Here is a 14,939-nt window from a genome sequence, read left to right on the forward strand (position 1 = left end):
ATGTCTATGAAAACAGGGATGAACATAACAGATGTTAAAAATCATGGGACAGTGACTTAAAAGGGAATTTTGAGTGGAGGCTAAAGCCCCAATTAAGTAGTGCCTATAAGAGGCTTCATCTTAGAACTGTCTGTATGTGAAAGGCTTTTTCTCAGAACTGTTTCCAAACCCACAGGTGCCGCATACCTCTTTGACCTGTGCTTGGAGCTCCTGGTTGAGATTCCTCAGGTTTCTCATGGTTAGTTCGCTCTCTGTCCTCATCATTATCCTCTCCATGTGAATCTCGTTGGACAAATACTTGTTCTCTTGTTTCAAGTCCTCACATTCCTGAAAGAGTGTGCATTTTCCTTCACTTGACCCCTAATTGTGTGTATGGATACATTCTGAATAATGAGTGGTACGGATCACCAGCGTTTAGGAAAAGCACTAATATTTTTAGATGCAGAGAAGTGCAGTGCTACTGGACAATAAGGATACATTGAATTTGGTGACTCTAAGCGTGATCCTGTGCATTGTCTGTGTCTCCCTAACTAATGGGTTACTGAATGCCAGCTCATTTTGACTCAATTCATGAAAATAATAAAGTTACAATTTGCTTTCAAAAAGAACCAGAAAATACCTGAGCCTTTAGTTCAGAGTCTGGGAGACCAGGGTTATCTACAGTACCAGTAAAAATTTTGGACACATTTTTCTTTCTTTATTTTGACTATTTCCACATTTTAGAATAATACTGAAGACATCAAAACTATGAAATAACACAAATGGAATCATGCAAGTGATCAAAAAAGTGTTATAAAAAAATCAAAACTATCTTATATTTTAGATTTACATTTTCTGGAAAGAAATTCATACATAAGCATCAACTTCACAATTTATATTTGTCTAAGAAACCAATGTCAAGCATTTAAGCATAAGTCTTTAGATAAAAATGTCTTTGAATGCATGTTTCCCATTATCTTAATCAGGTGTGCCCAAACTTTTGACTGGTACTGTACATCTAGCTAAGATTAGGCAATGATGAGTAAAGGCAAGGCAAGCAAGGCAGGGAAGGAATTGAGGATGGGAGCTGCTAATAGAACCACAACTCTGGTAGCTCTCAAACGTATGGGCTGACCTTTTCCATCAACATTCAATGCTAACTGCACAGGTCATGCAGTTGCAAAAAAATGCAAACTAACTTATCATACTACCTCCTATCTCAAGTAAAGCCCCTAAAGAGCAGTAGTGACTCAAGGCTGAGGTATTGATCTTACCTTCCTCTTCCTCACTAGCTCCCCCTGCAGGCGGTTGATCTGCAGGAAGGAGGCAGTGGGGCTGAGGGCGCTGACGGGCCGGACCGCACGCACTGGCCTGCGACACGGTCGAGACACCCGGGAAAGCTCCTGTATCTCCTCTGTGCCATCGTTGCCATGTGGGAACCTGCCGTTCACATTGCTGCTGCTGCTGATCGAGAATGACTTGGACATACTCCCATCCAGTGCCGGGGTCTTCCCAGACGACATCTGAAGGTCCCCATGGGAGGTTGCCTTCAGCGACATCCTTGCCAAAGACGACTGATTCCTATCCAGTCCCTGGCCCCTGTGCTCACTGCTCTGAGCAACTGGGGGCTGAATCTCTCGTAAACAGCAGGGATGAATCATTCATGGGTAACGTGACACCTTCTCAAAGGGAGGGGAACTCTACCCAGCAGGTCACTGGGAGAAACCTGAACAGGGCTCAGGTGATTACTGTGGTAGAGGCTGCTGCCTGTTATAATTACACCACCTTATTCCACTGTGGAGATAATGTGCTCTGCAAACCTCTTACCAACACCTCAGTCTCAAGTGGGAGAAGACATACATTAGCCTCCCATTATAACCAACTGCTCCAGTTCACTTTTTGACATGAACAATGTTTTTCTCAATATCAGCTCTTCCCGATAAAATGACGTGGTGTCTCTTGCAAGTCTCATGTGCATTCCACTCAGTCTGATGCCATCATATCCCTCAGGGCAGAACTCCAGTGTGATTGACTTTATCTCAGGAAGCAGGGTGTGAAACACAACCCTTCAAATCAGGATGCATTATTCAAGGTTCACTGTCTAAGTAGGACAGGTCCTGCTGCCTTGGTTTTGTCTGAATTTTAACACATTATGGTCAGGTGGTCATCTTCTTTGTCTTTATAAGCCACATTTTTATGGATACCTGTCTTGTGTTGTGTGCAGTTATGTCCAGTATATATTGATTTGTCATGATTTGCCATCATGTCTGGAATAGTTTGTCTTACCAAATTCAGAATTTTATACAGATGTGATTAACTTTTGTTGGAGTCAGACAGTCACATAAGGAAAAATGGTTTAATGGTTTATTGGTTAGAATGACATAGCCAATTTGCAAATATCTAGAGATATTCCCTGAGAAACTATTCCCTTCACATTTGCTTCTTCATATGCATTTCCAGTAGTACCTGTTGTACTATGTTACAATTTTTGTGTCAAAAGTTAATAAATATTTGAAAATGGTGTTTAGACATAGCAAATATAGGGCAAGTAAACAGGCCTTACAAGGTTCATTTATGTAAAGTACCATCTACATTTTGCCCAGAACAAACAAAAGAACTAAGAATATTTGCAAAAACAAGCAGAACACAAACATCAAATATAGAAAAGTATTTGCATTTTTACAAACAAATCAATTACAACCTAAAAACTGATATTTTGAGTGATATTTTAATATGATTTTTGATTCATTTCGCTGAACAGCCAGTTGTTCTCTCCACTCTTACCCTTTATCTCCAGGCCACTCCTACTGCCATACTCCTATTTTTCTTGATCTGTCCTCAGATTGGTCACTGCAAATAAGGAACCTCACTTGTAGACACCTTCCTTGACACTGCTTTGTACCCTTGAGCAAGGTACTCATCTAAACTTCCAGCATATACTGTGTATATCTGTAAGAGATTACATGTAACATGTAAGAAAAAGTCATTGTGGATTTGGGCACCTTCAAAATAAATATTAACATAAAAGAAAGATGGTCAACGCTCACAGCACTCCAAAATTTATAAAAGGGCAAGATTCAAGCTTACTGCCTCTTTCCTGGGGGAGCAAATGTGAAAGTGTGTCAAACATAACGTTTACCTATACATGCATCCCTCAGGATGTCCGCACGAGACAGCATTAGTGCATTTCATCAAGCAGAGGAGGAGTGGCTAGGCCTAGTGGTAAGTTTACTGGGTCTGCAACCACAGGAGTCTGTCTTTGGAACATTCAGGACCTCATCCATGACAACAGCCCTGTTGATCCAGGCCTGAGCCAAGTGGAACTTAACACTCCTGAACTTGTAGCCAAAGATGAATGCTCACAGCCTGTTTGTTATTCTCTTACACCTGCTTTCACCTATAAAAATGAAATAATTTCTGTTGTATTTTATATTTTTGAGGGCAAAGTGAGGCTATTAGACAAAGGCTTTCAATTAAATGAACATCCTCAAAAACAATCATTCTGTATCTTCATCTGTGGGGATTCTAATCTAGACTTAGTATAGGTCATGCCTCTGAGAGTTTGTTTACAACCAGATTGGATTCTATACCATGTGTTTAGCTTGAATAAAATGTGTGAAGTCCTAGTCATAGGCAAGTCTAAAGCCCTGACAGGCTCTTTTGGATTGTGTTTTCATTTCCAAGCAACTTCCTAAGAATTTAAGACATTTGAAAGCATGCTTTCTTGTGCTTCCAGATTTCTCTAATTTTAAAAGAATGTTGATTTCCCGTCACTGTTGTCATTGTTTCACAAGTCTTTGTTTTCATTATGCAGGTATTTCACTGGCAATTAATGCAACCAGGTGTCCAAAATTTATCACTCCATCAATTGCACCTGTCAGTCAAGCAATTCACTGACTCATTCAATTTCACTTGCAAACTGCAAGAAAACACATCTTGGAAAATTAATGCAAAAATTCACGAGAATGTTTTCTTTGACTAGATTTGCATTTGATTAGTAGGTCATTCTTCACATTTGTCTCTGACATTACATGTCTTAAGAGCACAGCACTAAATTAGTTTGACTCATGCCCAATTAACAGCTCGTTACCTTGGGTAATTTGCTGTGCAGTTGCAGCTGGAATGGAAAAAGCTTGGGACTGAGCTTGGAGGTCCTGTCTGCACCACAGAGAAATGTGATATGTGTTCATTTATTTACAGCCTGACAAAATACATGGATCCCTGCTCTTTCTCCACCATCTCTGGCTCACAAGAAACTGACTGCAGTTTGGTGTTCTTTGATTTGGAGACCACAGGACTCGGTATGGATGTTTTCAAATTGTAGTAATTATGTAGCAGACAATGAATGCAGTCTTGTATGAGCTCATGTAATTGCATTAAGTTCTTCATTGCACCACTGGTTCAGCCTCTTGAGTAAACGTGTATGTGGTGAGGGCATTCACAGAACGATCCACATCACAGCAACCTTGTAGGAATCTTCTGACTTTGGTTGTGTCACGGTTGGAGTGACAAATGAATAGATGTAGGAATTTAATGGGGATGTCTGATTTTGTTGCGACATCATAAATGTACTTCTGCAAAAAGCTGCAATGACAACGAAGACATGATCAAAATTTAGGCTGGCTCATATTCCAAATTTCAACTCCAGCTTGAATTAGAACATTATTTTCTGTGATGACCTGGGGCACACCCATGTGCACCTATAAGAGAGCTGAGGGCTTCTATTGCAGAAAGTGGTCAGCATGGAGACTGTGGAGAACAGAGGTAAATTTGCAGTGATTTTATAAACAGGGCGAACCTGTGACATCATCCAGCTGGCAGCGGTGAGTGGGGGCCACAGCTTCAATCTCTACATGGTTCCTCGCTGCAGGATGCAGGGTGGGGCATCTGCAGTCACTGGGTTTAGGGTCAGGAGACGCCGTCTGTACCTCCACCACCACCTTGTGACCACCACCACCCACCAGGAAGCCCTGACATCTTTCCTCGCCTTCCTGCGCATGCTAGTCCGTCCCCTGCTTGTCGGGCACAACATCAAGAGATTCGACTGTCCTGTGCTTGCTAGGGTCCTGGATGAGTTCCAGCTGGGGGCAGAGTTTAGGCAGGTCACGTCTGGCTTCCTAGACACCCTCCCACTAGCCCGGGACCTGCTGAGAGGCAGTGGTTTGCAGAGCTACCGCCAGGAGAACCTGGTGAAGGCCATCCTGGGCGTCTCGTATCCAGCTCATGATGCTCTGGAGGACGTCAAAGCCCTGCAGAGGCTTTACAGTGCCCTCATGCCAACTGTGGAACAAACCCTAAGACACAAGTTCACACTGTCAAACATAACAGCCCTGGACTGCAAGCCACCCTCAGTCCAGAGGAGAGCACTGTGCAGACAGCCAGAAGAGCATCCCCTTTGGGCTCAACCTCTACAAGTAGATCATTCCCTGACAGAGTATGCAGGAGGTACTGGAGCACCTGCCAGAATTCCTGACAACTGAAGTGTTACTATGATGATTTAATTTCATCATGCTTCAGAACCAGAGAACTTTTTAGCCACCTTTATAGGGAAGCTTTGTGTTCAGCTTTGACCCCACATAATCCCCTCCGTTAAAGGACTTAGTCATGGAGTATGGGTAAAGGATAGCTACCTTTTTTCTAGCGTTGCAAATCTGACATTTTTAATTCATTCCAACAACCTTGAAACCCCTGACAATGCCAATGTATTGAACAAGAATGTGAACATCCAAGCATATATGTTGCCTGTGATTTAACATAATTGCCATGCTATGTTGTATTTTTAAATATTATTAAAGAGTTTGTAAAGAATTCAGGTTATATGTTGTGAGCTTTTGTGACAGAACTGTAGCATTTTGCATCTCTTTCAGGGTTGTTTGGGGGGGGGAGAAAAAATGTTATCTGCTCAAGGGATGTTTTTCATCCCTATACATTTATAGCCAATGTACTCACTTTAGTGCTGCTTGTAATGTTATATTTCAAGTCAGGCATTCTCTGTCTCTTGAGAGTCGCACAGTTTGAGTCACTGAAACAGTGGCATCTTTTGGCCCTCTTGGGTTACTCCATGTTAACCAGGTCATGGCTGAAGGCCAGGAAAGCCATGTCTGGCTTTATGAGTTTGACAGAACAATGGCCCATTCCCTACAACATTTCAGGAAGCAACAAGAAACACCATCCCAGAACCTGATATACAGGTTTCCCTTGACAACAAATCCTGAATATGCTGTACCATTCACAAATTCACTGCAGCCACGATCAATCTCAATATTCTTTCAGTAAACTATCTATTGCAGTCCTTAAAGGAAATGCAGTCTAATCTGTGGAAGCCATGAGGTTTACAGTCACCAATGTTATATGAAGAGCATATTTTATCGTTTTAATGGTTGCCATTGCTGTTCATTCATTCTAAGGGACAATGCCTCATTTTACACACATAAAAGACTAGGGCTGTAATTTGTGGAATGGATCAGGACAAAGCGGAATGGAGTATTACATCGTAAATCAAATTAAGGTCCATCAATTCAACACAATATATGTTAATTGGATAACTGAAGACACTAATACTTTTAATTCCCCGACCTAGTCATTAAATGACTGAGAGATGTAATGTGTCTGACTGCAGTGTAAATAATGAAGTAACCACCTCAAGAGGAGGGCAGAAGTACCTTCACACCCTGTCTACTTCCTATCACCTGTAAATACTTTAAAGAAATTATTAATCTGTTTGGTGGGACAGGTAAACCCAAGTCATCAGCACCCCCTCCACAGTATACTCTAACAAATAACAGGACCAAAAGGAATGAAACTGGGATACTAAATTGAAAGGGGAGGGATACAGTATGGGTAACTCCATTTCTGTATTTAGATATACATTTACATTGATTTATTTGACAGATGCTCTTATTCAGAATGACTCACAAAAAATGCATTCGATAGGGTTAGGCATGCAGCCATATAGATACTTAATCATTAGTGCCATACTTGTAATATAGCGCTGTTGTGGGAAACTTTGCAATGAGGAGTCATGAACACTGTCATTAGGCACACAAAGATACGCTACTATCACCATTTTCAGATGCCTGTCTGTCCTATAAGAGTTGCAAAATGGTATATTCTATCAAATAACTGCTGCTCTACCCTTGGGCAAGGTACTTAACCCACAATTGCCTCAGTAAAATGGATAACATTGTAAAATACTGTAATTGATGTAAGTTGATGCAAGCTGGATAAGAGTGGCTGCTAAATGACAATAATGTAAAATGTAAGATAAAAATAATGTAATAATGTAAAATAAGCTCACAACATACTATCTGAATACATTTCAAATTCTTGTATGCTACTGTATGTATACTACATCCAGGTATGCCCATGAAAGTAAAAAGTCTCCTATCCTGTTACCTTCTCACATGCTTTCTCCTCTCTGTAATACAGTAATAATGTTTCAGCCATCATGCCTTCTTCTTCTAAGTCACAAGGGACCCCTGATGGTGCTAACTCTCCTGGCAACAGTCAATTACAATTACAAACATTTTTCCCTGCTTCTCATTTAATGATGGTGGTAACTGGAATTGTCCAAATTTATAACCTTAACAATGGATTTTGTCATTATGTGTAGTTGGACATAATATGTTCTCCCCTTCTTTGAGGTTTCTGTAGTTACTGGTTACTGGCTTTACTTGATATCTTCCTTTTAAATTGTATCCCCTTAAACAAGAGACCATGGTTGTGCTTGTTGAATCTTTTTTTATTTTACTTTGCTGCTGAACTCAGTGAGCCACCCTAGATGAGTAAAAAAAAATAAGTTTGACTGTTGCTTTATTGTCCAAGATTGACTTTCATATTGTAAGCCTCTCAATTCTTCTGAGGATGGCAAAAATGGGGGTGTTTGGCTAGAGCTGAGTGGCTTGTGTGTTTATCATTGCCTGACTCCAGACCCCAGCTCAAGTCTGAGTTGTGCAATTTATACTGACTTGGAGCCCATAGAAACAAAATTGGCTTTATTCAGCCCAGGTAGGTTGGCGTCAGCCAGGGTTCACTATCTCACCAATGTGATACCCTCTGGAGGGTCATGAGGCACCTGCAAATTGCTGAGATGAGACTTACAATGGAAGCATGGAAGCAGTCTTAATATGGTTACATGGAAGCAGTCTTAATATGGTACTACTGGTGATTCCAAAATTAACTGGGAAAAAAGGAACAAAGCATGTTAGAAAGAAAAATAGCACAAATGGTTTTGCAGAAGTGTGACCGTAAAGTATTAATCATGTCAAAGGTTAAAGCTTATGGGAAAAGAGTCTTTTCATCCTGTGTAAAAAAAAAAAAACTTGGATCGGCCAGTCCAGCTAGGATGAGTAAGCCTTCACTTTATCAGCCTATCAAACGATTCAATGTCTAGTTTCCTTGAGAACTAAGAACAAATAAACCTGGGATATGAGAATCTAGTACACACTGCTCTCTCTGAGGCAAAGAACCTATTGATAATAATGTTGCGTACTCTACGGGTTTCTATCTGTTGCTCAGCCTTGAGCTTTCTTTCTGGAGTTTTTATCATTTTTGAGAATACATTGTTCACAGTCACTGGGAAGGCATGTGTCATAAGCACATGAGATTCAACAACAGAAAGATAAGGAGAATGGGAGCACATGAGGAGTTGATTCCTGCACCTGTGCTTGTTAACAATTATTTAACTGAACGCTGCTTTCACTGTCATGCTAAAGCATGGTATGGCCCTCTCATTTTTGTCAAATGTTAACAAATTTGCAACAAAATAGGTGGGTCACAAAACACATCAGTGCACATGGCCATGTAAGCAGAATGCTGCCTTTCACTGAATGCTATGAGGTCAGCAATGCCTTGGGATTCTTTATCAAGGACCATTCCAACATTGACTTCATGACATGTGGTTAATCAAAGTGGTTAATCAGCCAACAAGGACAAGGGATGTGGATGCTAAACTTTTAATTAAAAAAATAAAGAAATAAACACAAGATAAAAGGGAGACATCCACTCCATGGTGGGGGCTAAGGAATGAAGGAGCTGAAAAGGAATGAAGGAGCTGAAATACTATGCAAGTAAAACTGGCATCTCATTTAAAGACATCATTGACATTATAGAGATTTTCTACTGGCAAATGTTAATGCTCCAAAAATAAATGAATGGGGAATTTGGAAATGGGGGACTACCAAATAATTCTGGAAGGTGAAGGTAAATTCTGGAAGCTGGAGATTAGAGGATGCACCCTTCCTGCAGGAATAACACAAACAGTTATGCAATATTTCTGCCCACAAAATATTTCATTCAGATGAATACATAAATCAGATAATACATGAAATAAGAAAGTTATAGAGTTCAAGTATGTTTAGTAATTTATTTAGCCATTTATTTATGGTTATTTACTTATTTTTTAGTTGCTAAAAAAGTTGTAATGTTTGTGTGTGTGTGTGTGTGTGTGTGTGTGCATAGCCATCATTTACGCTGGGGACACTGGGGACACTGTTGACATGTCCTCACCACTTTTTGTCATGGCCTATTTCATCCCCACCCCATTTTAAAAAGGTATGAACACGTCAAAGCCGTTGTTGTCCCCAGCACTTTTCAAAACAAACTGACGCCCATGTGTGTGTGTATGTGTGTGTCTGATTTGAGTTAGATCGTCATGTTTTGACTGTATGCAAGCCCCCATCAAACAGAACTACTTTCTCCCTGCCTTAGTTTTTATTTGCCTTTTGGTATGAATAATGTGTACTTAGTTAAGGGTTGCACTACAATCAATTGATCAATTGATCAATCGATCAAATTTTATTTATTATAGTGCATTTTTACAATTGAGATTTTCACAAAGCAATGACTATATGTGTAAGGCTTGCTGTCATAGCCACTGCATGTGTACTTGTGGACTGAATTTTGCTTTGAAAATAAAATGAAAATGACAATAAAATACAGAACAGAAGTGAAAGTGTTATGGGTCATAATTTGGGGTTGTGATGACCTGAGTGGTCTTGGTTTGGTTGAATAGTAGTGAGGGCCCAGCTTGAGGTATAAAATCCTAAAAATGGATTTGATTGGATGATTAGAAGGGCATTGGGGTCTTGGCATACAAAACTCCTGATGTTTATATTTTTATTGGTGCTTTTTGTTGTTGTCAAGTGGGCACACTGTGCTTCTCTGTGATTACACTCCAAACAGATACCCTCTGGGTTCTGTGACTGTCTTTTATTTTACTATGGAGTGATTTGTCTTATTTTATTTATACCCTGTTAATTTCCCATTCTATATGCATTTCCTCAGCTTTATCCTTTCATCTACGCTTTTTATTTCACCACTTGAAACCCCTCCTGTTCAAGGGGTCAAGGCTTATTTACCTCTGTAATACTGCCACCTTGTGGTGTTGTGAGCAAACACAGGCAAGGTGAGAGGATGATATATGCAGCTTGTTCCTCATAACCAGGCTCACAGTGGATTCTGCAAAAAATCAAGCGTGTGAAATCTCTCATTCCTTCGCACACAGCCCGTCGTGGATAGCTTTGTGCCACAGTTAACTTTGTGTCCACTGTTGGCATGCACTGTCATGTGTTACTTCTTAGTGGTGTATTATTGCATGACGCTCAGTCGGCTGCTGCTGACAATTAGCTGCCCTGGATACAGAGTAATAAATTGGCCCAAAAGATTCTAATATACCTTTGTAATCGAGCCATACTTATGTGTCTTGTCATGGCCACATGCTTGATGCTACTTTGCTTTTATACTTTGTCTTTGTCATCTCTGTTTCCAGCAATGCTAATGTCCTGTAGGTAACACCAGAGACCTCTGTGCTGCTGGAACATGACCAGGGTCTATTCATATCCCAGTAGGCCTAGCCTACATTGTATGGTTCAGGTACTGTTGACAAAATGGAAAAATGTTTTTTGTGTACCAGCAGTGACCATTAACTATGCAATTATTAAGTGCTGTAACATTTTGTGTGTTTTCCTTGTTGTTTTTCCATTGCATCGACAGCATCACATGTGCCTCAGCATGTCTGTTTGTCCAACTTTCTATCTGTGTATGTGTGTGTGTGTGTGTGTGTGTGTGTAAACATGACAGGACACAAAGGTGTGGCTCCATATGGCAACCACAGCAGCAAAACATCTAGGGGTTGGCCACAACCAGGATCTGCAGGTTCCTTTTGTTCAACATTAGGAAGATCAGACCATACCTCTCCAAATACACAGCCCAAGTTGTGATCCAGGCTCTTATCCTGTCACGTCTGGAGTACTGCAACTCACTGCTTGCCTGCCTCCCGGCATATGCCATCCAATCGCTGCAGCTTATCCAGAACACAGCAACCCAACTGACGTTCAACTTCCCCAATCAAGCCCACATGACACCTCTCTTTAAGTCCCTCCACTGGCTACCACTTGCAGCAAATAGCAAGCCCAAGACCTTGTTACTAACCTATAAGGGACTTAACGGATCAGCCCCCCAATACATACATGATCAAGGCCTACAAGCCAGCAAGAGTGCTGCGCTCTGCTATCTCCAGTTGCCTCTGTGTCCCGAAATACAGCAACTCTCGAACCCACCTCTTCTCAGTACTCCACACTTCCTGCTTCCTACTGAGATTCATACAACAGACTCGCTGGGTGCCTTCAACAGAAAGCTGAAAACTCATCTGTTCAAGCTTTATCTCTAGTCTACCTTTGTCTCTATCTATCCTATCCCTATTTTCTATTCTAAAAAAGCACTGTACTTAACTCAGTATTTTACTGACCTCTTGTAGTCGATACTGTACTCTCTCGATAAGTAGCATAGTGATGCACTTATTTGGAAGAGCATCTGCTAAATGACGTGACATAATGTAATGTGTCTGTCTGTCTCTCAGTCAGCTTGCCGTTAGGTTGGCACCAGCTTTCTCCACTAGATGGCACAAAAAGGACATGACAAGGTTGTATTTTGCATATGTACTGTATAGGCACTTTGTGTTGAAATATTAATTTCATTATATATTGTTTTTTACAGCCCTAACCAGCTGAAACAAAGATTTTTGATCACTTGTTGCCATGCTTAGTCTCAAACCTCAAACACACAGCATAGTAATTCCACTCTTTTAATGGGGCATATTAAAGAAAACACTCTAGTGGTCCGCAGATGATGACAAGGAAATATACATATTGAATTTACTGTATTTAAGACAGCTTATACTGATGTGTCTATCTTTTCCTGTTGTGTCCTCAGGGACTGGTGTCGCTCGCAGACCATGGCTCTTGTCCAAGCTCATTTTCTGTCTCTGCACTGGTTTCTTTCTGTCTGGAAAAAATAAGAGGCCTTTTAGGGGGAAAACAGAAACAAAAGAAATACAAACAGTACATTTAGGATGAGTTCCATTCACAGCAGCAATGAAGAGTAGCCCAGTTTGGTTGACACAAAAGTTACATATAGATGGGAACCATTTTACTTCCTCTCAGTCACAGTTAGCCATGTTGGTTTTGACATTTACAAGGAACCAGTGTTTACGTTTGCCCAGTATGCAATGGTAAGTCAGGGGAGTTCCCTAAAGTAAACATCTGGACTGTTTTTGTGTCATCAGTTTAGTCTCCCTCTGCTCCTCAGCCCTGAGATTCCTGAATGGCTGCTTAGCTAAATATTTCTGGTGACAGGTTTTCATGACCCACAACTTTGAAAGATCAAGCTGACCCTGTGCCAAGATGTATATTTGGTTAACAAATCATCTGATATCTGAAAGACAGTGTACAGTTAGCAAGCTACAATAACAGCACAGAAACATTTTCTATGTCTGCAGCAAGTACATTTGACTGAACCACCCTCAGTCTATTTTATATAGTCTGTGTAATACTTTTAGATAGATCGCTCTTTCCCTGACCTTACAGACATATGTGTGGACACATTTAAACTCAAAGCAAAAGAAATGACACAAAGAGCTTGTTGCCATAAACGGTTTGGAACCTTCAAACAGATGTGATGTCACTGTGTCACGCTGCCCAAACACTGAAGCTCTCTGACTGTTCTGTGTTACAACAGAACTTTTCCCATGAAAGGCGCATTGGAAGGCGAAGTAAGATCATTTTGAAGATTAAAAATAGAATCACGTAAAATTGACCGTGACCACAGATATCCCCAAATGAGAAATGTCATTTTAACTGGACTTTTAATGAACTTGCTGTAACAAAGGCCACCAGAAGCATTCAATCACAGAAATCATAGCAGTTGATAAATGGACAGAAGGCCACAAGGGGCTTTTTTTTGAAAGAGCAGTCTTTAGTAAATACATACAGCATTTTCAACAGATACCTGTGAGACAATGTCCACGAACCTTCCTTCTTATTGCACAGTCAGCACATTTTTACAGAATAGAGGCAATGTTAACATTGGGGATGGGCTGAGGGAGGGTTGATGTATAAAATTATTAACCATCTCATTGTCAGTCACAGTGTCATTATAGGCTGTGTTTGTTCCGCATGGATGTTCATTTTAGCAAGCTCTGTTACTGTGGTCCCTCATGTTCCATACAATGGAATGTCAAAAGGATCTAACACAATCTCCAGCTAACACAATCTGTAATGTTTTGGCAATGTTATCATTGTGCTGTAATATCACAGTGATGTGAGAACATTACTCTTTGATTGTTATCAATATTATGATGGGTATTCAGACACTGCCTTTGGTGTATAAAAAGGAAATTACTCAGAAGCACCTTCTTATTACTCTAAAGTGCTTAGTCTGTTACTGTACTTTAAGGTAATTTCATTCTATTCATGCTCATTTTCACAATGGTAAAAAATTGTAAGCTGAAGTGTTTGCATAACATTTCTTCCAGCTATATAGCAGCATTCAGCCAGATGATGAGACAAAGAAACACCTCTGACATGTGCATCAAGCTTAATGACTGGGTCAGGGGACTTGTTATTGGAAAGCTTTTCCTGGCGATAACTTTGGAAAATGGAGGTCTGACCACAAGGGTGGTTTGTCCATGTGTGTGCCAGTGGACATGTGTCAAGGACTGAAAAGTGTTCTGTGTTTTTTTTTTAGAACAGGCACTTGTGATTTTTTTGGGGTTGGGGGAGTGGTATGACCAAGAATTAATTTCTGAAGCAGAGTTCAGTAGTAACATTTCTGTAAAGTGACAAGCATGCTTGGTTAGCATACAAGTCTCTGCTTTGATCAGTTTAGTAGGGTTACAGCGTAGTTTATGAAATGCTCACAGGCAAATGACACATAGGAGTTGTTGCGCACCTGATGGTTCTGCAAGACATGCAAATGGTTGCTGGGTTATTTGTTGCCCTTAGATCTAGAAAGGAAGTTAAAGAGATGCTATAGCCCTCCTCAAATGTGAAGGTTTCCCTCCTGAATTTTAGGTTTCCCTTTGATAAATTCACATGTTTGGAGCTGTTGAGACTGTAGGTTCATCTCATTTCATGAAGAAGAGTCATGGTTGCTGATTTTAAAAACAGCAGTACATTTGCATGGACCACAAACAATGTGCAAATTTGCTTTCTCATTTCATTTGCCACCCTGTTTTCCTCGGGCAGGTGAGATCTTTTCTGTCTGCATTGGAGAAAGGAGTAGCAGTGCCAAGGTAAGGGAATACGACTTTGACGTGTTGGGAGATGGAAATGCCAAAGGGATGACAAAGAACATTTTGCTGAAAGTCAGGGAAAGCTGATTGTGTGTGTGTGTTGGGGGGAGGGGGGGGGGTAATATTAAAGCATCTTTAGAAATAACTTGCATAATTGGAATTTTCAGTTTTAAAGCATGCTTGAACTTCTTAAAAATCATCATACTTACTTGATATGTCTGTATAATAATGCTAGTATTCTGTTTTTTCCAAGATTAGATTCCCTTGAATTGATTTTTAATAACCAAATTATATGCCATTGTAGGTAATTACAGTTCATCTGCAGGTAGTTGTTTCTCATGAAATTCTTTGTCTACAAATTGAATACTATGACATTTTCCAGTTTCTTATT

General features: G+C 40.4%; 1 protein-coding gene across 1 annotated transcript; it reads left to right on the forward strand.

Annotated features, from left to right (window-relative positions):
• The first annotated feature begins 4,192 nt into the window (after positions 1–4,192).
• LOC118781649 lies at positions 4,193–5,459 on the forward strand. Its single transcript, XM_036534657.1, has 2 exons — positions 4,193–4,280; positions 4,771–5,459. The coding sequence occupies exons 1-2, from the start codon at positions 4,193–4,195 to the stop codon at positions 5,457–5,459; spliced, it is 777 nt and encodes a 258-aa protein (XP_036390550.1).
• The last annotated feature ends 9,480 nt before the right edge of the window (positions 5,460–14,939 follow it).

Source organism: Megalops cyprinoides, chromosome 8, assembly GCF_013368585.1.
Source record: "Megalops cyprinoides isolate fMegCyp1 chromosome 8, fMegCyp1.pri, whole genome shotgun sequence".
Taxonomy (NCBI): Eukaryota; Metazoa; Chordata; class Actinopteri; order Elopiformes; family Megalopidae; genus Megalops; species Megalops cyprinoides.